General features: G+C 41.9%; 2 protein-coding genes across 3 annotated transcripts in view; one reads left to right on the plus strand and one right to left on the minus strand.

The window, feature by feature from the left end:
* col9a2 (procollagen, type IX, alpha 2) overlaps positions 1 to 2,178 on the plus strand; it is a 55,232-nt gene extending 53,054 nt beyond the window's left edge. Inside the window, exons 32-33 of the mRNA XM_049751413.1 lie at positions 45 to 122; positions 483 to 2,178. Coding sequence (XP_049607370.1) covers positions 45 to 122; positions 483 to 688 — 284 coding nt within the window. The 3' untranslated portion in view covers positions 689 to 2,178. The remainder of the gene's footprint in view (positions 1 to 44; positions 123 to 482) is intronic.
* The window catches only part of col16a1 (collagen, type XVI, alpha 1), a 28,280-nt gene continuing 3,603 nt past the window's right edge, over positions 1,771 to 26,447 (minus strand). Inside the window, exons 3-70 of one of the 2 annotated variants that reach the window (XM_049751377.2) lie at positions 22,471 to 22,539; positions 22,285 to 22,402; positions 20,641 to 20,764; positions 19,897 to 20,178; positions 19,135 to 19,215; positions 18,993 to 19,058; positions 18,623 to 18,655; positions 17,338 to 17,388; positions 17,183 to 17,215; positions 17,031 to 17,075; positions 16,610 to 16,648; positions 16,450 to 16,512; positions 15,654 to 15,698; positions 15,479 to 15,574; positions 15,315 to 15,353; positions 15,187 to 15,231; positions 15,012 to 15,047; positions 14,812 to 14,934; positions 14,338 to 14,373; positions 14,009 to 14,044; positions 13,812 to 13,940; positions 13,531 to 13,575; positions 13,189 to 13,224; positions 13,044 to 13,097; positions 12,912 to 12,962; positions 12,699 to 12,842; positions 12,550 to 12,585; positions 12,206 to 12,313; positions 11,958 to 12,080; positions 11,841 to 11,894; positions 11,732 to 11,773; positions 11,580 to 11,615; positions 11,450 to 11,503; positions 11,305 to 11,373; positions 11,177 to 11,230; positions 10,903 to 10,929; positions 10,416 to 10,472; positions 10,255 to 10,299; positions 10,117 to 10,188; positions 9,553 to 9,606; positions 9,334 to 9,381; positions 9,137 to 9,256; positions 9,012 to 9,044; positions 8,875 to 8,946; positions 8,759 to 8,803; positions 8,642 to 8,686; positions 8,108 to 8,161; positions 7,976 to 8,029; positions 7,825 to 7,878; positions 7,704 to 7,748; positions 7,572 to 7,625; positions 7,450 to 7,485; positions 7,229 to 7,291; positions 7,084 to 7,155; positions 6,945 to 6,998; positions 6,765 to 6,809; positions 5,515 to 5,559; positions 5,285 to 5,338; positions 5,148 to 5,201; positions 5,019 to 5,069; positions 4,826 to 4,915; positions 4,723 to 4,758; positions 4,602 to 4,646; positions 3,721 to 3,918; positions 3,594 to 3,657; positions 3,340 to 3,513; positions 3,188 to 3,265; positions 1,771 to 2,822 (exon numbers count right to left, since the gene is read on the minus strand). In XM_049751377.2, coding sequence (XP_049607334.1) covers positions 2,629 to 2,822; positions 3,188 to 3,265; positions 3,340 to 3,513; positions 3,594 to 3,657; positions 3,721 to 3,918; positions 4,602 to 4,646; positions 4,723 to 4,758; positions 4,826 to 4,915; positions 5,019 to 5,069; positions 5,148 to 5,201; positions 5,285 to 5,338; positions 5,515 to 5,559; positions 6,765 to 6,809; positions 6,945 to 6,998; positions 7,084 to 7,155; positions 7,229 to 7,291; positions 7,450 to 7,485; positions 7,572 to 7,625; positions 7,704 to 7,748; positions 7,825 to 7,878; positions 7,976 to 8,029; positions 8,108 to 8,161; positions 8,642 to 8,686; positions 8,759 to 8,803; positions 8,875 to 8,946; positions 9,012 to 9,044; positions 9,137 to 9,256; positions 9,334 to 9,381; positions 9,553 to 9,606; positions 10,117 to 10,188; positions 10,255 to 10,299; positions 10,416 to 10,472; positions 10,903 to 10,929; positions 11,177 to 11,230; positions 11,305 to 11,373; positions 11,450 to 11,503; positions 11,580 to 11,615; positions 11,732 to 11,773; positions 11,841 to 11,894; positions 11,958 to 12,080; positions 12,206 to 12,313; positions 12,550 to 12,585; positions 12,699 to 12,842; positions 12,912 to 12,962; positions 13,044 to 13,097; positions 13,189 to 13,224; positions 13,531 to 13,575; positions 13,812 to 13,940; positions 14,009 to 14,044; positions 14,338 to 14,373; positions 14,812 to 14,934; positions 15,012 to 15,047; positions 15,187 to 15,231; positions 15,315 to 15,353; positions 15,479 to 15,574; positions 15,654 to 15,698; positions 16,450 to 16,512; positions 16,610 to 16,648; positions 17,031 to 17,075; positions 17,183 to 17,215; positions 17,338 to 17,388; positions 18,623 to 18,655; positions 18,993 to 19,058; positions 19,135 to 19,215; positions 19,897 to 20,178; positions 20,641 to 20,764; positions 22,285 to 22,402; positions 22,471 to 22,539 — 4,727 coding nt within the window. In that variant the 3' untranslated portion in view covers positions 1,771 to 2,628. The remainder of the gene's footprint in view (positions 2,823 to 3,187; positions 3,266 to 3,339; positions 3,514 to 3,593; positions 3,658 to 3,720; positions 3,919 to 4,601; positions 4,647 to 4,722; positions 4,759 to 4,825; positions 4,916 to 5,018; positions 5,070 to 5,147; positions 5,202 to 5,284; positions 5,339 to 5,514; positions 5,560 to 6,764; positions 6,810 to 6,944; positions 6,999 to 7,083; positions 7,156 to 7,228; positions 7,292 to 7,449; positions 7,486 to 7,571; positions 7,626 to 7,703; positions 7,749 to 7,824; positions 7,879 to 7,975; positions 8,030 to 8,107; positions 8,162 to 8,641; positions 8,687 to 8,758; positions 8,804 to 8,874; positions 8,947 to 9,011; positions 9,045 to 9,136; positions 9,257 to 9,333; positions 9,382 to 9,552; positions 9,607 to 10,116; positions 10,189 to 10,254; positions 10,300 to 10,415; positions 10,473 to 10,902; positions 10,930 to 11,176; positions 11,231 to 11,304; positions 11,374 to 11,449; positions 11,504 to 11,579; positions 11,616 to 11,731; positions 11,774 to 11,840; positions 11,895 to 11,957; positions 12,081 to 12,205; positions 12,314 to 12,549; positions 12,586 to 12,698; positions 12,843 to 12,911; positions 12,963 to 13,043; positions 13,098 to 13,188; positions 13,225 to 13,530; positions 13,576 to 13,811; positions 13,941 to 14,008; positions 14,045 to 14,337; positions 14,374 to 14,811; positions 14,935 to 15,011; positions 15,048 to 15,186; positions 15,232 to 15,314; positions 15,354 to 15,478; positions 15,575 to 15,653; positions 15,699 to 16,449; positions 16,513 to 16,609; positions 16,649 to 17,030; positions 17,076 to 17,182; positions 17,216 to 17,337; positions 17,389 to 18,622; positions 18,656 to 18,992; positions 19,059 to 19,134; positions 19,216 to 19,896; positions 20,179 to 20,640; positions 20,765 to 22,284; positions 22,403 to 22,470; positions 22,540 to 26,447) is intronic. The other variant, XM_049751378.2, reaches the window with a different exon arrangement.

The following is a 26,447-nucleotide window of genomic DNA, read 5'->3' on the forward strand; positions in this document are numbered from 1 at the left end:
TTCCCAGGGACATCCACATTTAATTCCTTTCTTGTCATTGTCAGGAAAGAGAGGGGCGAAGGGTGAGAGAGGAGACCCTGGAAAAGCCCATCAGGGACCACCAGGACCCCCAGGAATTCAAGGCAAGCGAGTCAAAGCCATGGTGGTGGTGCTCTTGGCTTAACTGTGAATATAAAACGGCAAATTTTTATTTATTTTTTTTTTAGTCTGGGGGCCGGGCTCTTTTCACAGGAGAGCCTACTTAAAAGTGTTTTAAAAGCATCATTAACTTCAGTCATTGAACAGATGCTCTTGAGTGATAATGTAATAGGATTTCAACAGCAGAATCTAATTTAAACTACGGAGAACACACTCATCACACAATGTAACGATGTGCGTATATACAGTGGCTGTGTAATTAAAATTCTAAATATAGTTGGACGAGCACAGTTAGCATGCTAACCCAAGTGCCCATCATCAATGCTTGATTGTCTTCTTCTCAGGTCCTCCCGGTGTTGACGGTGCAGCCCGAAACGGCAGGCCAGGTGAAATCGGCCCTCAGGGAGTAGCCGGTGAGCACGGTCGTCCCGGTAAGGCGGGTCCACCAGGTCTCCCGGGCTACTGCGAGGCCGCGACGTGTCTGGCCGCCTCGGCGTACACTTCTCCGAGACTACAGGAGGCGGGAACCATCAAAGGACCCGGCATTTAGAGTAACCAGTTCGGGGAGGGAGAGAAGGATCGAGACCACTCTTCTCACTTGAACGTCATGGGATCGGGGAGGAAAAGTACATTGACTGGATGTATTACAACCCCTTTTTTTTCAGACAACCTGATGGGACGTTCGTTCTCTCTTCTTTATCCCTTACATCACAATGACAAATCAGCGCCACCCACCGACAATCCCTCTCAAATGTTCTCCGGTATTTCGGATCATGTGTGAATCTCCGAGAGGATCTGACAGCAAAGTAGAAGGTACATCTGCGCCATGTTTTTTTTTTTTTGTGATTAGTGAAAAATGTCCTTCCTCTCATGCGACATCACGGCCACTCGCCTTTAAAAAAAAAATGTACAAAGGACTAATAAATATCTCTGAAATGTACTCTCAGTACAAAACCTTTGTAACATGTATTATTGCCAATTGTCAGCTTGAGTGAAATCCCTCATTCTATCCTTTCTCCATTACCCGCTTTCTGCCCAAGTCTCATTTTAGAAACTAACGACTACTTTATCTCTTCCTCTTGTTGCCTGGCAACGGCATATCCCAATGGGCACTCCCATCTCCCACAATGCAGTGCTGTAAATCTTTGTAAATGTGTGTTGATTATTATGTAGCGAAAAAGGAATGGGTTACGATATGCGACGACAAAAAAAAAAAAAATCCAGAGATTAATAACATTTCAGGATTACAGAAAGTTGGAATGTGCTTCCTGTACCATTGTCAACCTTCAGCGGGGTGTCAGCAGTTCAATGATCGATTGTCATAAAGTTATTTATTGTTCTTAACATAATCAAATGTCAAATCCTTTTTTTTTTCAAGTCAAACCAATAAAAAGGAACCTTTTGTAAAATTCAATGTTCTTTATTATGTATAAAAACCTGTTCCCCTATTATAATTTCTTTCTTTTCTTTTTTGTCTGTGTGTGTGTGTGAACACAAGATGCAGTTGGTAGTTTGTCAACGCTCGTTTCAAAATAAGAGCGCGCGTACATACTTTATATATTCTGTAATTTATACACATGGGGGCATGAATATTGCATAAATATACCGCAATGAAAACACAACAAGCCTCGCTTTGCGTTTCTTGTCTCTCAAATGATTTATAAAACAACCTATGGATGAAAACATGAGTTGCACAGCAATGTCTTTCAACAACATATACACAGCAAGAATGGAGAGTAACATTGTACAGCCATTTAAAACACAGTTTAATTTTTTTTTCTTTTTTGATGAGACAAAATATGACCACAATTTTGCTTTTCAAGGTTTGACGACTGTTAAAGTGAAGTGGTATTTAGATAAAGATAAATGGCTGCAAATATTCCAGATATTTTATATATATTCCGTGTCCGCATAAAAAAAGAATTAAAAAATTCTTCATTTGAAATAGCTTGACATGCTTTATGCATGTTTGGTATATAATATTTTCATGGCTAAGGGCTTATATAGCTCATTAAATTTTTCTGAATGTAAAAAAAAAAAGCTGCTATATATAAATAGAATTATTTACAAAAACAGTAAACCCCCCAAAAAGGGTGTACCGGATAGCACCGAAGTCATTATAAAGGTTTGGGAAGGATTTTTTTAATAAAATTTAGGGGGGGTCGTGCAAGCAAACCACTACAGTACATATTGCTGCTTTCTAAACTAAGAAAAAAAAACGTGGCTCTTTTCATTTCCCTGTGGTTTGTTTTTAGGAATGAAACATGCCAAAAGAACAACAAAGAAGAACATGAAAAGGAAGCGGAATTTATAAGGAACAAACGACGCACTCAAAACTGCTTATGTCTTGGCCAAGTCGGGGTAAGAATATTTTTACACTCCACTTTTAAAATTAGCATGAAAGTTGCCATATTGAAAGTTGTGGTCAGAAATACCAGCTGTCTGTCCTCTTTACGGATTGCCCGAGCTCACTTCTGGCCCTTCGTTTATTTACCACGGGCCCTTGACAGGCGGTCCCTTGGGGCTATAGTCTGGTTGACGTCTCATGCAGTCCGAAGGGTTGCACCGTCCGTCGATTCCCTTTGAACCGGTCGGGCCAGGTGGACCTGGGATCCCAGGAACTCCTTGCTGTCCGACAGTTCCCGGGGGTCCCATTTTACCATAGCCTGGGGAACCTGGGAAACCTGAAATGCAAAGGAACTTTATTTAACCCAGTCAACAAAAAGCTGGAAATGGATAAGACAACACAAATATGTGATTACAGATGGCTACTTGTAACCAGAGCCAATGCGGCGTGAAGTAGCCCAGATGTTGATTCCCGACTTAATCACGATGGTAATTATAACCGTTTGAGAATGATGACTAGCATAATCACGTAGGCAATTTCTAATCAGGGACATATCAAACTCTTAAAACGTTTCAGGCATTAACATATTAAAGTGTCAGGTGTTGTTTTCAACTTTATATTGTCCCAGATTTGATGATAAATGATATTTTCTGCTTGTCCATGATCTCAAAATATGGTATGAAAACCAGTTCTACACATCACCTGGTGCTCCAGGTGGCCCCGCGTCTCCCATTTCACCTACACCTTTATCTCCTTTGGGTCCCATGGGTCCTCTTGGTCCTAGAAAGAAAGAATGATCTCAAGAAGAATCAGGAAACTTTTAAATGACGATTCAAGTTGGTTGATTGTCTCACCAACTGGGCCTTGGGGTCCGGATCGACCGAGTCGACCGATCTGCCCTGGAATGCCAGGTGCGCCAGGGGCTCCTGGATTACCGGGAATACCATCTTTCCCTGGGGGCCCGGGCCGACCGGGAGATGGCACCCTTTCGGGCGTCGGTATACGAGACAAGTAGTAGGCCATTCTCTCTGGGAAGATGAGATGCAATAAATGATTTCTCAAAAACAATAAATATTAATCATTTGTAGTGGATAGTGTCTTTCCTCACCATCAAAGATCTTGATGACCTGCTGCCGGATGAAGCTCTTGATTTCATCGTAATTGACAACAGCCTGTGAAATGTTGGAAGACATTGGTTAAAAAGTTCAAACCAATTGGAGTCTGCCAGAACTTACATCATTTCCTGGTGATCCTGGAGTTCCAGGTTGTCCAGGAGCGCCAGCTGTGCCAGGGTTACCCCTCTCCCCTCTGGGCCCAGGTGGACCAACCATTGGCATTGCGTCCTTGGAGTGATATCCCAAACCTCCCCCGGGTGGTCCTGGTCTGCCTCTCTCCCCCGGAGACCCTCTTTCGCCCGTCGCTCCTTGTTCACCCTTCAAGAGACGGATAAATGTGTTTATACGAACAACTCCAAGTATATAAACACAAACTGGATGTCGTTTGAAAGAAAAGACAAAGATTCAGCCAGAACTATATCAATTTCCTCTCAGCAGCACCCTTCACTCTGATTGCATAAAAACACAGAAAAACAGACTTGCCACATTAGTGATCGTGATTTATCGAGGACAAAGCTACCCGTAATGGACAAGCAATGTTTACGTGTCACGGGAAGACAAGCGTCTCTTGAAACAGAGAGTGAGGAGAAGAATTGAGGAGTCCGTTCTTGTCTTTCTCCTCTGTGCAGCTAAAACCCTGACAATGGCATCCTGTCAGCGTGACAAATAGCCTCATCTAGCATCTTCTCTCATGCTTAATAGTATTAGCCCAGAGACGGAAAATAGCTATATCACTGTACACACAGACCGGAATCCCGTGTCTAAGAAGCGATTGTTCGACGCAGGTGGCCGACTGCCAGTGTGAAGAAGGGTAAAGTGAGGTCACGAGTGAAGAAGATTTTGGGAGGAGGATCTGAGCATTAAAGTACAGAAATGCTGAGAGAACCACTGCATGTTCATCGGTGCAGCACATTGGCCTGAGCTCCAGTAGTTCTAAAAGTAGTAAAAAAAGGATCGTCATCCTGCTTTTTGAGATGTGGACTTGCTGAGATGGCGCTTACCTTTTGACCTGGAATCCCGTTCTCACCAGGAAGGCCTGCCGCGCCCTGAAGAGAGACAGAAACAATACAAATCAAATAGCCACAGAAGAATTCAACGTAAGAACTTAAGGTCATTACTTACGTCTTTACCAGCAGCGCCATCATTTCCTGGCTCTCCCTAAAAATCAGGAAAAAAAATGTCATATTTGTATGTACGTAGCTTTGGGTTGCTGAACAGAACTGACCATTAATCCATGGTGACCAGGAGGACCTGGGGTTCCTGGCATTCCTGGGAGACCTCTCTCTCCGTTCTGACCTTTATCTCCCTTTATACCCTGCATAGAGACGGTGAATACTAATTCATGGTCTATTTTTTTCCCACACACAAAAAATCGAGTCATCCAGGTCATCATGATAACAAGCTTGAAAGAAGCTCACCAATCCGGCTGGGCCAGGAGGTCCTGGGGGTCCAGCTGGACCAGGTGACCCCTGTTGGATAAAAATCAAACAATATAGCAGCACATTTGGAGTCACACAAAAAGGAATCAAAAATAGAAATAATCGTACAATGTGACCCGCTGGTCCGGGTCGTCCCAAAGCTCCCGGCGTTCCGGGATCACCCTGGAAAGGTCACAGATTGAGATCACCGTCATTACTGTGAGGGTTTTGTCTGCATAGATAATGGGAAAAAAAAAAACACTCACCTCATGTCCTGGTCTACCTGGTGGTCCAGGTGGACCTGCAAGTCCAACTTCACCCTGGAAGAGCAAAAGGGTAATAAAATGTGAAAATAGGAATGGTGATAATGACTTGGACACAAAGCATAAATTATTAATGAAATTTAAATTATATAATATAGGCATCGTGTTGGATTATTATCATTGTTAAGGAAAAAAAAAAAGACTGATGACAGAGTGATGGAATATGGGCCAACCTTTGCTCCTGGAAATCCAGGGTGACCAGTTTTCCCTTTGAATCCCTGAGGAAAATTGTTAGCAAAGACACAATTGGTATGAACAAAATAATCATATTTGTGCATACTAGTTAACAACCAGATGAGACCTGACAATTCATAATTACATATTCTAAATGCATCTGCTCGGTTCAAATGAGGTTATACCAGCAATGGCAAATTTTTTTTTGCGAAGCAATTCAAAATTAGTCAAGAGGAAAATTGATCCGAAGAGATTCAATAAAATAAAATCTGCCTTTGCAAAGACACTAACAAATTTGATATTGTCAGCTAGGTATGGATTATATTTTAATTAATACCTCTGGCTCTTCTTACTGTCGTGCATGTCGTGCGCTACCTGATAGAATTATATAAAACGAAATCTACGGATGATTAAATCAGGAAGAGGCTGATAATAATCTTTATTGTATTGCTCAGGGACTTAGGTGACTGCTTAGGAAAATACGGTCAAATGGCTAATCACAAATTGCCAGAAGCACTTAAGCTAGTAATGGTCATACAAGCCAACTTTTAACATGCATACTTGTATGCTTGGCTGATAACGACCTAAATCAGGATCATCTCAATTGTGCTGGCACAGTTGCTAATAAAACACCTTGCAGCTGAGGCTGATGGAAATCTTATTAGCTAGGACAATATTTGGTAATAAAACAAAATTGATGAGGTTATTTTGCTGAGAAAACATTGAAGTGCAAGGACGCAAACATGTCTGTCGATACGCAATGTAAGGACTTGCTTAAAATTATTTTTCCTGGTGCTTAATATACGGAAAATATATGCATGTTATAACTTTTATAATGCAAACAAAAGCATTAAATTAAACATAATTCAATTCCTGTAAAAGTTTCCAGTTTAACGAGAATTAGAACATAGGGCCGTTCCACCCTAATTGTAAACATTGCGCTAATCATCCGACCGCCCTTATTTGCCTTCAGTACACAACATGCTTCATTTGTTTTTAGCAAGCGGAAAATTGAACAATGTGTGCCGCGCATATGCGATCACTTCGCTAAATTTGATTGGCATATAGTTTTTCTTTTTATTTCTTGTTTTTACAGCTGTTTTCTACAGTCAAATGTGTTTATTACTTATTCAAATTAGCTTCAATTACGGTTGTGCTTTGTTCGCTGTTATTTAAGCGTAACGGGATTTTTGATATACACAGCAAAATCACCCTGATTAGATTATCGGAATCAAAAAGTGCTACTCACTGGGATTCCTCTTGGACCGACTGGTCCTGGTGGGCCCAGGTCTCCCTGGCAAGAAAATCAACAGTCAGAAAATAAATGTCAACAATAAAGAACGGCTTCCCAGAACAGCTGCAAATACAAAACTGGTTTTATGTTTTCTTCCATATCTTTTGCTGGCTATAAAGTCTTCATATAACTTACGCGAAGGCCGGGTTTTCCATCTTTTCCGTCAACTCCCTCAATGCCACGAGGACCCTTTGATTGCAAAAACAAGCAGCTGACATCTCACAGTGGAATAAAAGAGCTAAGATTTAAAAAAAAATATTTATATTGCTCCAACCATCAGTCCTGGGGAGCCTGAAGAACCTGGGGGTCCAGTTTGTCCTTGAGAACCTCGGGCCCCATCATTGCCCTGTGAAAAATAAAGTACAGAATCAATTCATATATTTTAACAATACATGATTAAATGGATTTAATATTCTCACCTTTTCACCTTTGAGTCCTGGGGATCCTTCGCTTCCACTTTTGCCCATAAGGCCAGGTGGGCCCTGAGTAGAAATGAAATATTTAAGAGTTACACAGAAAGTATTGAAGATTTTTCAGACTACTAGGTGCATTGAAAATCCTTGATATTTTTTTTTTCAAGATTGAGCCTTATAGTCTGAAAAAAATAATATATCATGACGAGGCAAATCTTAAATCTTACTGGAGTTCCAGGGAATCCCGGAGGTCCTGGAAAGCCCTTCAAAGATAACAGAAAATAAATATATAACACTTTCTGGAAAAAATATGACTTTAGTTTTGTATACTGCGTATTAGCATATCGACCTGATCACCCTTTGGTCCGACGGGTCCCGCTGGTCCCGTGTCTCCTTTACCACCCTTCAAACAAAGAATGGTTCACTTTGAATATATTTATCGATGAGATATTGAATGCCGACTCAATTTCTAAACACTGACCGGTGCACCCGCTTGTCCTTGGTATCCGGGGACACCTGAAGGACCCTACAACAGAGATGGAATGTGAAATACTGGCAGAGTGACTCATTGTTTATATTTGACCTATATCATTGTTCTGTACCGTTTCTCCTTTCTCACCACTCGTCCCCGGGCTCCCGCGTTCACCCTTCAATCCCTAAGAAAAGAAGCAGAACAGTTAATCAATTGTGGGTGACCACCTACAGTTTGCTCCTATTCAAGCCATCAGATCTCTGTCATTGTTCGGAGCTTACCGGGAGTCCAGGAGGACCCATGGATCCAGGATAGCCTGGTGTCCCTGAAGGTCCCTGAGGTCAAGATAAAAAAAAAAAAAAAAATCATTTCATGGAGATGTCATTTGAAGATGTTGCTAGGCAGATACTGACCTGTTCACCCTTGAGTCCTGTTAATCCAGCTGACCCTTGCTCACCTTGAGGACCCTGAGGATGCACGGTGAAATGATATTACAACAAACATGGCTGCTGAAAAAAATTAGCATTGTAGGCTATAATTGTGATTACCAAGGGCCCTGAATTAGTGATTACTAAATGACTGTTGAAGAGAAATACAAATTGGCAGCTGGCCAACGTACGCAATCTCCAGCGCAATTATGATGACTAATGTATTCAAGTGTTGATTTTCTCTGCGCCGCACAGACCAACACATGCAAGAAGAATCGAACGAGCACCTGGCGTGAAGTGCTACTAAACCGCAAATGACTTCCACTAACACAGCTCATTCATTTAGCATCTCAACATTGGATGACAAAACAGCTGAGTGAGAAGAGGAGGGCGGCTCAACCTCATCAGGAAAAAACAACAACAGAATCAGTCCTCCATCTCGAATAGTAGAACTAAACTTTTTTAAGTCTATCCAACAGATGTAGGTCAAATGAAGGATAAAAAATGGGTGACGCTTACAGGTGAACCAGATGGGCCTGGAGGACCCGGGAAACCTGGAGGACCCTGTGAACAAAAAAATATATACTTTTAAATACAGTTAAAATGAGTCATATCTAGATTGTACTGAGTCCTCACCAAGCTTCCTGGTAGTCCAGCGTGTCCTCTATCTCCTGGCAAACCCTGGCGTGAAGATTAAGAATGTTTCTAAAGCTGAAAAGCACACAGCGGTCAACTCGCAAATAAATACTCACAGGCTCCCCGCGTATTCCTTGTGAGCCAGGCACTCCGGGAACTCCAGGGGAGCCTGTACAGCTGCAAGGATCCTATAATGGATAAGAAATGAATACCAGGAAACCGGAACGCAATTTCATTCCGTAAATTGTCTGACCCTTGGCTCTGTTGCCTGTAGTTTCTCCAGACACTGCAAGAAAACAAAAAAAAGTTATGTTTGGCCATCGATAATCAAAACGGAGATGTATTTTGGTGGAGAAGTTAAAATATGATCGTTCTTACGGTATCACAATTATCCACGGGGGTTACACCAGGCTTGCCCTGGTCTCCCTTTTCTCCTTTGGCACCGGCCATACCCGGCACCCCTGGCATCCCTCGGGCACAGTCGCCAACGCAGGGCTGCTGCAATTTGACCCCAAAAAAATCGAAATATATCGAATTTCTCAACGTGATTCCGTCGAGATAAAAAATTGACTCACATCGGTAGTTTCGTCAGAAGCATCTTGAGGCATCTGCGAGTCGTGTCTCTGCAAAAATGGACTTTGTATGAGTTTTCAAGACATACTCGAAAAAGCTTAAACGGTCTGCATATCGCGACAATGTCTTCTTCTGTCATGGGGAAATTGTCCTTGAGTGTTACTTATAGTTAGAAAAATACCAGCTCATCTCTTTCTCTCTCTCTTTCTACTTTTACTTACACTTTTTCCAGGCAAACCCGGTTTTCCTGGTATCCCGTCGTTTCCGGGGATACCCTGAAAGAAGGAACTGAGGTTGAACCCATTTGTTGCCAATTGAGGGATAACCACTCCCGTCTCCACCAGAGGTCAAGGTCAAAAGGTGAGAATCAAAAAAAGATTAAGCCTCTCTCCCATCACCACTATTTTTTTTTTACACCTTTGACTCTTGGCACACTTTATTTGAAGGTATTTTAGAACTAAATGACTTGCCTTCAAATAACAGTTCATGTCTGGACTGACATTCCCCCAAAGTCTTTCAATGTGCATTAAAGCAAGAAGCGTTTTTATAGTTTAATCCCGATGGCTTGGGTTGCATAGCTACAATTTACTAAAGTACTTCCAGCATGCATTTTATTAACCCTCAGCTGTATAAGCATGTCAAATCCTCACTTAAGGAGCCCAACCAAGCAAGCTGAAAGCCTTAACTTTAAATAGCTTCAAGTTCAATTCAAAGGGAAAAAAAAATCTCCGGCTGAATTGAACTTCAGAAAGAAACCTCCACCGCTTGATTCTTATGTGTCTTACTTGAGGTCCTTCAAGTCCATTGGCACCGTGAGGTCCAGGAGGGCCTGGTGGGCCTGGTGGTCCAGGGGGTCCCTGTGACATCAAAACAAAACATTGCACATTCCAAAACAATGAGGATTATTGGCACACAGATCAGACCTGAGGGCCAGGCTGCCACGTCCCCATCGCAGCTCCGGGGGCTCCCTGGAAGGAGAGCGGAATTGAAATCAAACACAGCAATCATAAATTGAAGAGTGGAAAAACAACAAACACTGCACGGGGTAGAGATAATTTGGTGCAACGTTTCTTCAGGTACTCACGGGTCCTCCTGCACCAGACTGCATTGGCGTAATGCAGTTGCACTCGCCAGGGTCACCCTAAAAATCAGAATATTAAATAAAAAAATAAAACAATTCGGATTATTAACACTCCAATAATCCCCCAAATTGTATTAAATAACATTACCCTTCACCCAAACTTTCTCCAACAGCAACAACCCAGCAAATTAAACCCATTTAACTTTTAAAACTACATCACGACTATTCTCTCATGTCAACAACACTGCATACACTTTTGGTCGGGCAATCTAATGAATATGCTAAGTAACAGTTTAAGGCAATTCCTGACAAAAGACTCCAAAACTACTTTTGTTTACCAGCCACAATACACTTGTCACCTCTGCTACTTCTCTAGCTATGCCCCATAGCCATGTGTGTGCGTGTGTATGTGTGAAATTAGCATCTGTTCCACCCTCTCATATTCTAACCCCTTAGAGATCACTTCATCTAAACAAAATGGTAGACTTACCTTGTCCCCCTTAGCTCCATCAAGTCCCTGCAAGAGGACACACACACAAACACACACTTGTTTGTTAATCAAGAAGAAAGCTCAGGGCCGTGAGCTGAGCACAGATCAGGGGGACCCTGGATGTGATGGTAGAAGACAGTGTCTTTGTTCTAGATAGATGTTGGTTATCAAGGTTGCCTAAAATCAAGGACGATCCGAAAATAAACAAAAGGACACTGACGCAAGGAAGCTGACATGTGTCAGGTTAGACAATAAATGAAGAGGGAAAACTCACAGGTCTACCATCAGCTCCTGGAGATCCGCGGGAGCCCGGGGCACCGTCTCGACCCTGTGGGTTAAAATCAAAAATGTCAACAGTATGTGCACATGAATGGTTTTAGAAAATATAGAATCATATCATACAGCTGGCCCAGTTACGCCAAAGCCCATTGGTCCTTGTGGTCCTGGAGGTCCGACTTCTCCCATCAGACCCTGTGAATAGCAAAAGAACAGTTCTGTTTGTTTGTGGAACTAAATCAGGGATAGCAGCCGATTGTGAAAAGTTGACCTTTTCCCCAACTGGACCTGCAGGTCCAGGTGTGCCTCTGGAACCAGGAGGTCCCTGGAAAAAATAACAGTTTTAGACTATACTCTAGAATTATCAAAAAGTATAACTCATGTGTGAAGCAAAAACTTACAGCAATACCAGGAAGTCCTCTTGGACCCTCGATGCCCTTTGAGGTACATTGAGAAAACAACAGAGTGCTCAAATAATCAATTGAATTGATTGGACCATGATTGGGTGATATTAAAAAAAAAAAATCAATCTCTTTAATTAATTCTGCCTTACCTGGATACCTTGTAGGCCAACTCCTGCAAGTCCAGGTTCTCCCTGCATGGGGCACAGCAATGTAATCGAATACTTTCAAATATCACAGCCAGTAAATGGACACCCATACCTTGCTCCCTTTAACACCAGGATGACCTTGCACGCCTGGCAAGCCCGGTTTACCCTAAAAAAAGAGGTTGGTGATGTAATCGTTAGCGACTATCGAGTGACATGATGCTTTGCTTACGTTTTTGCCCGTTTTGCCTGTCCCCGGGGTGCCGGGCTCTCCCCTCTCTCCTTTTGGCCCGGGCACAGCCACACCATCACCGAGTGCAGTGCCCAAAGATGAACAGCTGGTACAAGCATCACCCTGGCAAAACACATCAAGTCAAACTTGGATGCAGAAACCTTGAGGACCAAGCTACAGTTAGCAAGTCCTTTAGCATTTAAGAAATGTACACCATATAATTAAAGTGATATATGAATTGCTGGTACCTTCTCTCCCTTGAGACCCGTTTGTCCATCCCGACCAGTCTCTCCAGGCAGACCTGGAACTCCAGGAACACCATCGTCTCCAGAATCTCCTTTGTCACCTTGGTCACCCTGACACAAAAAGGAGCTGATGATAATTTGGGGACAGAGTTTCTTAATCACATCTAATTAATTCCAATGGTCTAACGACCTTGAAGCCTGTTTTATGAAGCTTATGAAGAAAGCAGGTTTATTTATGTGTTTTCCTTTTTTCGGCCGAGACAAAGCCTGCTTAATGTTGTGTGAAGCTGTTGATGGGACTTGGGTGGATATCCTAGAATACACAGCACAGCTTTTCGGATTCTTACCTTATCTCCTTTCTCTCCGGCGGCACCCGGGGGGCCCTGTGTGAGTGCAGCACAGCGATGTGAACATGTACCAAGACACATTCTGAAAGCCTCTCAGATTTATCTCGTTTCAATTTATTTGGATTTAGTTGAGTTGTTAGCATCGGCACCTGTTTGCCTTCTGCTCCGAGCCCAGGGAGTCCAGGGGTACCCGGAGGGCCCGGTTCGCCCGGGTTGCCTCTCGTTCCCTCGACTATTTTGATGCTGGCAGGTCCGCTGCCGACCTCGTAGGGCTGGCATACGCTGCACTGGCCCTTTGGAGGTCAGAGTTTAAAGAAGGTTAGTTGGCTTGACAAGCGTTGCGTCCATACATCTTGTCTTACCGGTTCCCCTTTCTGGCCGGGAAAACTAAGACCAGGCAGTCCAATCTCTCCCTGTAAATATATGGCATGAAAGAAAACATTGGTGGATGCACAAATAATATTAAATATGAAAGTATTTATTCAATTTTCTACCTTTTCACCCTTTTCTCCATCCTTGCCATCCGATCCTTTGGCACCAATTTTCCCCTGTTTTTCCAGACGATAATCTTTTTATGATTTGACTGGATCATCATGTGAATTAGAACATTCTGTTTAAAAGAATTGAATCCAAACTCACCGGCTTACCGTCAGCTCCTCTTCTCCCCGAATTACCCTGCAGACAAAAAAAAAAAAAATGAATTTTTCAAATTAATAACTAGGGATGTGTCTTTTGAATTGGTAATTCACGGGTCATCCTCCGATGCACCTCGGAGACAAGCGTGTCAAATGCATTTATTTCATTTTCACCAACAGCCTGCCTGCTAACTAAAATTCCAAAACTGTCTCGAATGAAAATTAGTGTACCATAGTGATTATGTTAAGTCTCATTTAAAAAAAAATAAATGCATGAATTCCCCGCATACAATTCTTAAGCTGCTATTGAGGTCACCTACTCTGAGTCATGTTCTTTCTTACTTACCTTCTCTCCTCTTGGGCCAGGTGGTCCTACATTTCCAGCGTCTCCCTATAGGGGAGGGAAAAAAAAGCGAAACAATGCATCATTTTAATGAAGGTCCTTATCGCGGTTCACACATGCAAGGAAAAGCACTGATGCAAACAAAAACAAAAAAAAAATGCATGTATAGTCAAAGAAAGACAATTACCCAATCAATTTCATGCTACCGTATCTCTGCTTGCTTTCCCGGAAAGTTCTATAACAAGCAAGAGTAATTATTACCCAACTTTTCCGGGTAGACCTACTTGTTTTCCTTGAATTCCAAAACCCGGTTCGCCTTTTTGGCCTTTCACTTGGAGGGTTTGAGCAGCGACACCAGAGAGCAGGTTTGGGGGGAGCTCGCCCAAGGTGGGGCACACAGAACAGGCCTCACCCTGAATGAAAAAAATATAGGTCAGGGATGTCTCTGATGAAATAGTCAAACAATTCTTTGAACTCTGACCTTTTCTCCTTTAACACCATCTGATCCGGCTTCTCCCTGCAGGAAAAAAAAAAAAATCCCAGTTTTGTTGGTTTTGGAGACGTGGTGTCTAGACACAGCTTGGGAAGCATACGGGTCAATGTAATTAGGCAGATGCGGGATGTGTGAGCATGACAAAGTGCTCGGGTGGGTTTTGCGCACATGCGGGCATAGATCAAGCGAGTCCGCCATGTGTGAGAGCACTCAAAGGAAATGCATTCCCATTTCCATCTGCCCAGACCCCCTCTGCATATCTGAATTGGTGTGTTTGAGCAGCACTTGCGGTAAATGAAGAAGTAAAAACTCGATACCTTCTGGCCGTGCTTTCCATCCACACCTTGAAGTCCCTGGTGAATATTGAGATAAGGAAGTTATTTGTCAAGGAGTGAGGTCACATCCTATTTTGCTACTCTGCCGCTCCAAAGTGTCCAACTTTAGTAACTACAGGTGACAGGCTACTTGCAATCCGAAATATTCTTGCAGAGAATTTCATATTCCCACATTCCTATCATTTCTGATTCTATTTGAAAAGCTACTAAATGAGCAGAATGAGAAAGTGCCATCCTTAGAGTCTTTGCAATACTTTGGGATAAGTTACAGTGACAGGTAGTACCTCAAGGCCAATATCGTTCTGCGGAATTGGGAGAAAAATGAAATGCATACGCTGCAAAGACAAGATTCAGTTTCTCGGATGGCCGTATGTGTAATAAAAAAAATGTGGCAGGGCTGGAATAATTTTAAAAGTATTAGAAAGGGCCATGTTCAGAACACAGTTTTTAACTTACAGGGGGTCCTCTCTCGCCAATTCCCGGGAGTCCGGGCTCTCCTTTCGGGCCCTTCCCCCCTTGCAAAGCCACCGTGTTGCCGATATCCAGGGGCAACGTGGGGCACACTTCACATGGGTCTCCCTGAAAATTAAAATCAACCACACGTTATTGTGAAGAAAAATCACACAGACGGCAAAAGAAAGAGGTTTGCTATCTACCTTTTCTCCTTTATGTCCTGATGGTCCTCTTGGTCCCTAAATATTGGGGAACAATATAGTTAATGCAAAATGTATTGACTGCAAATATGCTGGGGAAGATGCTATTAAATTTTGGGTGAAATATAATTAATTAATCTCTTTAGAACCCATGCAACTAGTCTAATGGCTTCCTCACTGGATCTCCAGGCAATCCGTCAACTCCTTTCGTCCCAGGGTCACCCTGTTTGAAAAATATCATTATCCGGTTAAAAACAAAAAAGCACATAGAAATTAACCCCAAAAAAATCCTACTTATAAACCCACCATGTCTCCCTTTGCACCCCCAGGCTGACCAGGAGGACCCTGAAGAAGAACATTATTGAACCTCATATGAAGTTCAATCCATCAGCTCAATAAAATGTTTATGTCTTTTCCAGAAATATGCTGACAATACAAAAATCCACATTGGATTGACTTGATTTACTCACAGCTGGACCTGGTTTTCCAACTCCAGGAGGACCCGGAGGTCCGGGCAACCCTGGATCCCCTGCCAAGCCTTCAGGACCCACGAAACCTGAGGCACCCTGTAAAAAGGTCAGTGCAGATTCGGTTTAGACGGATGTGGTATACGAGACACGGGTCTAGGATTTAATGCACACGGACCTTCTGTCCCTTGGGGCCCACAACACAGATGGAGCCTGCTCGACCCTAAAAAATGATAACAGACAGAAAGATGGCATCAGTACGGGTCGGGTAGATAATCAATGACAGTCGTATCTCGGAAAATTGTGCATTTGCTTAGACATCTTAAGACCTTCACGAGATGAATATTCCAGTTTGTAAGAAGCATTATCTTCCGCATTCGCGATAATTCCTACTCGCCTAATTCAAGTCACATCAGCAAGCTCATTTATATTCACTATGTCAGATGGATGGAGGCTTAAGAAGAATCTATCCTCGACCAAATCCATCTGTCGCAAAAACCACTTAGCACGGTGAACGACCGAATGCGAGTGTCTGATGCTGGAAGCGAGGGAATATCTCAGAGCAAACGTACACGTTGTAATTTGTTCCTCAAAACTTTCCATTGCGGGATCACCGCTCTGAACAGGGAAGATTAAAAGGTTTAAATCTTTCTGAATAGGGAGCTGCTTGCAATCCGTGCCAGACTGAGAGGCCGGTCAATGAGGCGCCATTGATTCTGCAAGCTTTGTTGCTCTAGTCTAATCTAAGCGGCATTATTAGACTGACTTCAAGATGTGGCAGAAAGGAGGGGGAGGGGGGGGGGGTATCAATGTCAGAGCTTGTGTTGATATGTGCTAAAATATGACTTTGTAAACACAACACACTCAGAGGATTTATGGAGATGTTGCTGGAAACCAATTTAAATGTAATGTTGGTCAATATTCAGTTGGACAAAATCTCTCGAGAACAAATTAAGAAACAGAAAAACACCTACATCCTTCCCTGGAGTGCCCGTAAGACCTTGTAGACCAATTTCACCTTTCTGACCTTTGAGTCCCTAATGAGAGGAAGATAGGATGAGAAACTGAATTTAATAGTCTAAACAAGCCGGTCCGAAAAATGTGTGGTCTGATTCGCTTCTTAAATCCTTTCACCTTGAACCCAGCTGCTTCACCCCAGTTGGCAGGCAGTGCCTACGGAGAGAAGAAACAGCTCAAATCAATGACCTGATTCGAAAAAAGTGCATATCACACACACCGCTGGTGCAAAGCAAAACAACACAGCGACTAGTCATGCTCCACAACACACACATATACACACACGAGCCGAGAGGGTGCATCCATAATGCAGACCAAACACGGGGCAGGACACTGAAGTATATTTTACAATTTAGATGCAGTAAAATCTTACTCAAGCATAACCGAACTGACACTTGCAGTGCCGACACGCTGAATCACCAGCAAAGAAAAAAAAAGTATAAAAGTAGTTTGGAGATAAGTCGCGGAAGAGTTTTTTGGATGCGCTAGGAGGTGACGCAGTGACCTGTAGCGGAGAATTGGTACTCTTGGCACTCACCATCTCTCCCTTCTCTCCTTTCTCTCCCTTGGCTCCCGCTGAACACTGAGGTTAGAGACACACAGTTGGCATGTTTGATTCTTGGAGGCCATTTTTGGCCAATTTTCAAACAACAATAGGCAATGTTTGTTGCTGCCGGGAAAGTTACCTACCGGACTTGAATGTACGCCAGAGCAGTCGTCACCCTAGAAGGCAAAATAAAAATAATTGTTTTACTTTCCATCTTCCATTTTCTAGCACAAGGCATGTCGGGTCATGATACATTCCGCTGATATTAACCTTTCTGTACGTACAAAATATGACTCACCCGGTTGCCTTTTTCCCCTTTCATCCCAGAAATACGAGCAAGATTTATGACCTGGATTAAACACACACAAATCCCAACACGTCAAAATACATCCCGTGTAATTTAAAAATATTGAAATAGTTTTTTTTTCAGTTTCAGCTGTTACCAGGTGGTGGCACTATTTCTTAAAAATAAACAGGCGATGGTTGTGACAGTAAAAAAATGATGTGAGGTGCGTACTGTACATGACCACATAGCACCCATGGGAGACTCCGATCACTCGGAATTTTTGATTCCCTCAGCAGATGTTCTGTAACACACCTCAAAGTGGATAGCCATTAAAAAATCAAGCGCAAGTATTTTGGGGAAAATAAAGCACGACTTCCACCTGTGAGATTTTACACATGGTAAAATGTGTTTCTGCACGCGGGCCGGTTTGCACAGACGTATCGTAATCCCCCCCTCGCACTGTTTTGAAAACTGAAGCAGTGATGACTCACTGTTTCCAAGCTCTTGTCTCAGATAGTGGATGGAGTCAAGCCCTTGCGGTTTAAACCTCACAGGCAAAAAAAAAAAAAAATCAGTCTGTTAAGCCTCTTCAAAGTGTATCTCCATTTTTATATGAGTCTCCTTTCCAGATTCAATTTAATGCCAATTTTGAGCCTGAATTTTGTTTTTTTGCCTCGCATAATGAAGTCTATTCAAAGGTAGTGGAACAACAATGACGAAAATTGATTTCATTTAAGGCAGATGGATAGAAGCCAAATTGACCTTCAGATGAGATTAAAACAATTTTTTAGATATGAAACTTGGATTCCTGTGGGTGCAGTTTATATTTATGCCCTGGAAAACAGTTGCTTGCACAATTTGTCCCACATTTTGTTCACTTGTGTGTCTTTGTAAGGACTTTCTCCTTCAGTAGCAGGGGCCCAACCCTAATAACCTACATTGAGGAAGTCGGCGAAGGTGGCCAGGCGAGAGCGACATAATGAAGCATCTAGAGTTTTGTGTTTCTATTTGTGAAAAAGAACAGGCCCATTGTAGGTGAATGACAAAATTTATCAAGCGGGCGCAACTCCCGAGTGAGCTGCGTAATGAGGTGAAAATCAGTCCTCAGTCAGTCCAAAAAGGTGAGAGAGGGAAGAGAGAAACAAAATGTTTTTTTTTTCCCCAACCACATGCATCTAGTACTAAATAAAAGCGGACACAAATATAAACCCTAACCTGTATATATCTAAAAAAAAAAAATTGCCAGAAGCCACAGAGAAGATTTCGTAATGAAGACTTTGATGAATGTAAGACTTACTTTCTCTTCCAGATCTTTGGATGAGTAGATCTCCTTTTAGTGACAAAAAAGTAGTAGAGGGTTAGGGATAGGTTTAGGTCATAAAAACAAGATACGACGTTATCTGGAAAGTTCAATCAGCCAACTTCGATTAATAAGAGTGATGAAACAAGTGCAACAGAAATAAACTGCCCCTTAAGTTGTCAAGGAAAAAACGTATATCAGCATTTGACAGGTATAAAATCCACCGTGAAAATTCAGAGGAGAAAAAATAACTCCCCCGGGTTGCATCAGGCACTTTTGCCCTGCGGGTTCTGAACAATTGCAATTTATATCCAAGAAGATTATTTTAGGGACAGCAGCCATTTATGCAAGCCATTCAAATTGTTACCTGGCCAAAAGTATTTTCCAGGTCATTCTCTGCAGCCCGTCGACTCTTGGAGGCATCGGGAGGGCACTGTAACCAAAATCATTTAAGCCTACTTGGCTTATAGCACGAATAATATTCAAGCCACCAGAAATATAAATCTTACTCGAGCTCCTGGAATTTCACAGCAGGTCTCTTGGCTGGCTAGAGATGGATCACAATAGAGCACCACCTGCTGAATGTCCATCTGAGAGAGGAAGATAAATAATCGAAGTGTAAATGAGGTGGTAAACAAAGTCGAGAGCCAATTAAGTGCTCATTTAGATCAAGCGTTTGCAAAGTTGGGAGCTTTTTGTGCACGCGTGAGTGTGTGTTTATGAATCCCCATTTCCCGTGTTAACCAAATACCCGGCATGCTTTCAGACTAATGAAGTTAATTGATCTTTAAACTAATATAAATGCCGGGATTACTGGATCTATTCAACCGTAATGGGCCTGGCTCACGGTAGGCTCATTCTCCCAGGTAGTCTGCTTCTTTTTAATCATGACTGAACAAGATTGCCTCATCCAAAAACAGCACCCGAGAGTTTTCGGAAGCGGTCGGGAACATGCGTTCACAAATACACTGGGAGAAACATTCCTCGGAACAGTGCAAACATGATATTCTTTCGTTCTTACTCATCATATAGCTAGTTTGAAGACTTCAAATATGAGTTTTCCAGGGGTGTGTTCTTCTAAGAACCACCAAGCCACTAAATTTTCAATGACGGTGGAGTTAGCCGTCTTTTCGACGAAGGATTTAAGAATCTATCAAACTTTATTAGAAAACTAATCCCTAGAATAAAGTTCATGATCACCATATATATTTATGGTGGACATTTCAGAAGCTATTAGCATTTAAAGACTTTTACTGAACGTCTTGTCGTACCTGTACAGGCCCAGCGTCCGTAGCCCGAATGCCCAGAAGCGTATGTCCATCAGTGGGTAGATTCCCACGGGGCTCCAGCGTCTGCGTCTCCACATGGTTGCAGTCCACCAGGAGCGAGGCGGAATCTCGTTGGACGCTAAGGGCCACCTTATGCCAGCGTAAATCCAGCAGAGATTCCACAGCCTCGTTAGCAAACACATAGCTCGCTAGATCGCCCGTGAGGTCTGTCTGTCTGGTTCTCAACGACAGGGTGCCATCTTGGCCGTTGAGGTCCACCGAGAGCTACGTTCAGAACACAGAAAAGAAGCCAGAATATGAATCTTCAAAAATGACATGAGCTGGACGACTAAATAGGAATATGACAGGAATCAGCGTCACCAAAGAGTAATATGTACACACGGCAACCACTTGACGGAGGTGTAGAACACACACACACGCAGGGATGATTTAAAAAGGAAGACATTAATTACACACACGAGCGGTGGAGCCGATAAATCATTCCTAATGAGGGGACCTGGCCTCCATTCATCATACATATTGAGTATTTAAATTTGGCTTCTGGTGATTATAGCTACTCCGAGGAGGTTTTTAAAAAATGTTAGCAAAGGTATCGGAAAGGACGCTAAGAGAAAATATGCGGGAGAAGGCAGATGGAGTGACAGGGAAATCTGAAAGTAAGGCTGTCGAGGGAATGTCGATGCAAGGCTGACTACAAAGATTGTACTCGAAGAAGAGAAAAAATACCTGAGGGTATCCCTGCTTGTCAGATATCTGAAGGAGGTAGGTGGTGTCCCTCAGGGCGGCCTTCTTTAATGTCAGGGTGAATATCAGAGTGAATTCCTCAGGAAGGCCATCAGGAAACACCTCGCTACAACACAGACAAAAATCGGAATGCTTGATGATGCGACGCCAACGCATAACCTTGACATCCCATAAAATGAAATTTTCATTTAGGAATTTAATTACTATTCAAGGAAGAAGCTACTTTAGTCTCTCAGGGCAAAATGAGATTGGCAGCAGCTGATTTTTAATTTTAGCTGCGGGACAATTGGTTTTTTTGTGAAACTTAAAACTTCTACCAAAGTTTGGACTGGATGAATATTTCAAAATGATTCTCACGGGAATGTGTAGTATAAGAAAGCTAAGGTGTAAGGTTTACAATTGACCAGGAGGCCATAAACAAGCTAAATAAGAAATAAAGACAACTGTGACGGTAACTCAAATTCACGTCCTGCTTTTATTTGACGGCCTGTGACATGAACTGACAGCGTTTGGCAACTATCTACTGACACGATCCAAAATGTTCACATAGCATGAAAAACAATTGCCCGTAGCAGCTCCTGTTTGGATCACATTTAATTTTATTCCACAAGCATCGCGCCATTAAAATGTCAAAGCCTCCTTTGAGGATCTCCATGTTAAACTTTTTTTTTTTTTTCTCTTGGATTAAGTCAAGAGAGCATCATGGAAATAAATAGGTTCATATGTGAATCCTAAAAAAAAAAAATAATTGAAATAAATGCCTTGCGGATAGAGCCGACATTACAATGCAAAGCACACACAAAAAAAAAAAAAAATCCGTAACCCTTCGGCACTCATTTTCATAGCAGATACAGCCCAGCAAGCCGCATCTCTCCGTTTTGGTCAAGGGCATCTAAACACGCAGACAATTCTTCATTGCATGAAGGTGTATCAAGCGATGAAGGCTTCACAAACAACCTCGGTGAAATGTATGCTCACTCAGATGGCAACGACTGTGAAATATTCACACGTACACACTGACTAACCCATGCTGGCGGTTGGTTTCCTACCCTGTGAAGTGATTTATGACTGAAGGAAAAGCCAATTGAAGTCAAAAGTAAAGGTGAGGAGATTTTTGTACAAGTTCTAGAAATGGATTGAATAATTCTACCTAATTAGCCTCACTAATGCATTAAAAAAAAAAATATCCGTTAGCCTCAAGGCTTTTTCTCCCCGCCCCCTACATGTGACATTCTTTGATTCTAATCTGGACAGCAAGCCATAATATCAGAAAATGGCTTCCCCCCCCTCTTTTGATTTCACTCCAGCGACATTAAAAAAAAAATAGCCTCAAGCAATCAAATCCTGTTTTGCTGAGCAATGCCCAATTTCACTGGCAATGAACAAATGAGACCTCCAAGAAATAAGTGGCTTTATTTGGCTGTCATTCATTCGTGAGTCGATTAGCTTCTAATACAAAAGTAAACCATCTCAGACTTTAGTTGGCCTTGTTGCGGATGAATTAAAAAGCCGCTTGAGTGACAGCGTGCCATGTGTTGTACGATTTGGGCCTGCTGAGAGCGATTTAGAACAAAAGCATTCAAACATAAAGCCAGAGGAAGAAAAAAAAAATGTTCGTTTGCTTACTCGGTGGGACGAATGAGGGCAGTCTTGCCCAAGCGGAGGATGACGGGCCCGCGAGGGTTACGGATCTTCTTGACGTCTTGATTCTTGAGAAGAGAAAAGCGCCTCACCAGATTAAAGCCTGCGAATGACATTGACCTTTGTCAACAAAAAAAATAGGAAAAAAACTTTCAAGTGAGGTTGCATCACCTGTGATATTATCCCGATCCGAATGTGGAAATTTCCATTCTTCTACTTGTAAAGATGGACACTGCACATCTGAGGAGACAAATTATAAGATGGTGAGGAATGTAATTTGAGAATGCCTGAAGATGATTTACAGTATACAAATATCGATCCAGATCTAAATGAAGTCCCAAAAACACGCTGAGCTCGATAAAATGAGGTCAAAGCTGTGAGGAACACATCTCCATTTGACAGGTTGTCTCACACCGCGCTTGATGGACATGTTCTCACCTTGTCAAGGGAAGGGAGGGGGGGGTAACAGAAGAAAACTGGTGCTTGTCAATTTATCCTGACAGTCTAAAAAGGGGCCGGGGTGGGAGGTTATGTGAGATGTGTGGAAAAACAGGGCTATTAGAGACAGACATGGACCTTGTGAATCACTGTGATGTGTAGTTAATTGATCTCTTTGGGGCCGGGGATCATAGCAAGGCAGTATACCGAGCCCACTTTCATTTTGGGAAAAATATCTCTTTTGTCATTCTTCTGATAGGGAAATATAGCTCGCATTGCGGAAATAAAATGAAAATGGAAACGGGGTCCTGTAGTTAAAGCTGCTAACAAATTGCCACTCAGTGGGGAAATTGAACTCAAAGTATCTCTTTTCCTAATGTGTTTTTCTTTACGATGCAAAATCAAATATAAGGCCGGGACCGAGGTTTATTATGAAGGGACTAATAAATGCAAGAAGACAGAGTAGAGCCTGAAGAAATAACTCGCTTTATTAGGCCCTGTGAATAAATATGCACCTATTTCATTTCTTGTTTCTTCAATTTAATGGACTTGAATGTAATTGAGAGTTTGGGTGAAATAAGCAAACGCAGGCTAAGGCTGCTTTCAAATATGTCAGTTGTGTCAGGGGGGCTAAAATTAAGAGAGAAATTATAGCCTAATTAAGATGGAGGAATTTAATTTCACACAAAAGCCCGCTGGTGAGGGAAAAGAGAGTAAGTCATCACCTATTCAACTTGACGCCCTGAAGCATCCGCTCAAGTCGTTGCCAAGCTATAAGACAATGATTTAAAGCGTGGCGCATTGCAGCCTACATGCACAAATTGAGGTGTGGATAAAAGATGTGACATAAGAATAGATTAAAAAGTGGAAAGGTTGGAGAGGGAGGTCTTCCAATGTTGTCATGCCTGCTTTTATTTTGTAGTAATTGTCTTGACCTGTGACCAAGTCCGCCTCTCTGCTAGTTTCTTATTTGTGTTGGGGTTTTTATTTATTATTTTGCAAGGTTTTGTCCAACAATACAGTGACTAAATGTTATTGAAAGAAAATGCTATTTATTTATAGGCTTTGAAAATTGATTGATGGCATGCGTCATAACTTTGCATTCAAGTTGCCCGCTGATGAGCTTATTTGTGGAAATTAGGAACGGCGCTCCCCTCTTACAAGTATCAGCATGCAGCATTAAATGGATGGGACGAGACTTGGCTGCTTTTTCCGTCTTCTTGAAAGAGTTGTGCTTGAGTCTTGCCAAAGCAGGTAATAAAATACTTGCAATTATACAACACACAGCTGTTTAAAACATTTGAGGTCGTTAGAACTTTCTGCTTTAGTAGTCATGTTCTACTCTCAATATCTTGTCAGCACGCTTTCTGCTGACTGCAGACACTGCCAATGTTCCGATAAGGTTAGTAGACAAAAGAACACAAATACGGAGTTCTAATTGTTTGAGTGGGGCAAGAAAGTTTTTACTCTGCTGGAGAACTTTTGTAGTTGTGCATGTATTCATGAAAACAAGAGAATATAATTACACTTTCTATTTGTTTTCAAATTTAAAGTGTATTATAAATAAAATTCATTATTATTTTTATTTTATTTTGTAGTTGTGCATGTATTCATGAAAAAAAAGAATATAATTTCACACTTTCTATTTGCTTTCAAATTTAAAGTGTATTATAAATTCAATTCCTTATTATTATTTTTATTTTATTTTATTTTATTTTATTTTATTTTATTTTATTTTATTTTATTTTATTTTATTTTATTTTATTTTATTTTATTAACCAAACAACCATTCCAAGCATTTTTATGACAACACTGCAACCACCTGGACTCGGAAAATATCTGTCAAAAAGCTAAAAATAGTTTGTACAAAGGTGTAAGAGTGGCCTTATCTTTTCTGTCTACTTGTGGCAGGGGGTCACTGAAACCCACTGGGTTCTTTGAGCTTCCCTTCGATACTTGGTAATTCGATGTTCATTAGGGAGAAGAGGTCAGAAGTGGGCTCTCACGGTGTGCTTTTTAATAGGGGAGTTATCGAATGTGCTTTACAGTGTGGCATTCACAGATAATTGGACTGAGACTGCTGATCAGCATAAAGTCTTTCTCTCACGAAGCCTTCTGGTACCGTGGAACAGTAAAGTCATCCAAAGTTCAAAGTATTGGTCAGTGGTCACGCTGGAGAATGGAAAGACTGGATTAGATTTGGTCTGACTTTTTTTTTTTAAAGCCATTCTATGGAGATTTTAAACCATGATTACCTTGAACCAAAATGAGAGATTATGGAGAAGATCCTTCAAAAGTATTGTTCTCACGTCTGACTCAGTCGGGCATGTATGACTGCCAGTGGATAACTATCACTAATGTTTATGAGTATTGGAATGAAAAGTGTCCAGAGCTCACATTAAGCCAAAGACTGATAAGGATCCGGAAAATGCTGGCGAGGCAAACCATCACCCATTCATGCACGGAAATTAAACATTCTTCAAATATCCTGAATCCAAATAAGCAGCTTTTCCTAACTCAGTCACATTATGGAGCAGCTGTTGAAGGGACAAAAAAAAAAAAAAAAAAATTCCATGAGGGGAGGAAATGCAGCATTTTGTGAAGATCATGACTTTTATATCTTTATTGGTATTGCAATGTTTGGCACACCCACAGCAGCAACTTTGCAGTTTAGACAGTGACAAAAGGCATAATTCCAACATAAATCATAACTTGCGATTGCTGAGAGTCCGCCGTGCACAAAAACATATCGCCTTACCCAAGCAATTTGATTTGCCCGAGTGGACCAGTCTCTGAGGCTGTTCTGCGGCACCATTTCTCAACACCACTTTTAATTAAACCTGCTCCCTGAAGTAAAGTCAGCAAATTACCAGTAAATTGAGATTTTGGATGAGTCAGAAGAACAGTTGTTTTTGTGTAGCTCGCCGTAGTCTCTCAAACCACTGCGGCAAAAAGACTCGAGGGAACTGCAAGCTGGCGCAGTCTCATCTGACTAACCAATGATGAGGGGCTCCCAAGAGGGACTCTTCAGAGCTTCTTATGGAGCTCCATTAGCTTTGCAGTATAAAGAGCGGATGTCTATTGTATTTAAAAAAAAAAAAAAAAAAGCTGTCAATCAGGACTCTGCGGGAATGATTGAGGGCTCCTTTAAAGAAACGTAACTGCTTATTTCAGCCACAGGCTGACCACGCTGCCACTCGGAGCCAGCAAGTGAAACAAAGTAAGCCATAATCATGCTCTATATAACGAAGCCGCAATGCCCTCAGAGATTGTAAAGCTCAACTAGTTGTTCAAGCGATACTTTGGTTCAAGTTTGTCTTTTCAATGAGCTTTGCAGAGAATCTTGAGACCTCAGTTGATATTTTTGCCATGGTGACTCCGTGGGTTCAACCAAACTGATTTTGATTGGAACAAAACTTGGTTGACTTGCTACCGTATTTTCCGCACTATAAGGTGCACCGGATTATAAGGCGCACCTTCAATAAATGGCCCATTTTAAAACTTTGTCCATATATAAGGCGCACCGGATTATAAGGCGCATAGAATAAATAACTCAACGTTGCTCAAACGTTAATGCAATCACGATATAGTAACACTCAAACAATAACAATATATCAATAACTCAACGTTGCTCAAACGTTAATATCACACAACACACAAAATAAACACGTAAAGCTTACTTTAATAAATTAGTCCTCATCCACGAATCC

The sequence above is a fragment of the Syngnathus scovelli genome, chromosome 19 (assembly GCF_024217435.2).
Source record: "Syngnathus scovelli strain Florida chromosome 19, RoL_Ssco_1.2, whole genome shotgun sequence".
Lineage (NCBI taxonomy): Eukaryota > Metazoa > Chordata > Actinopteri > Syngnathiformes > Syngnathidae > Syngnathus > Syngnathus scovelli.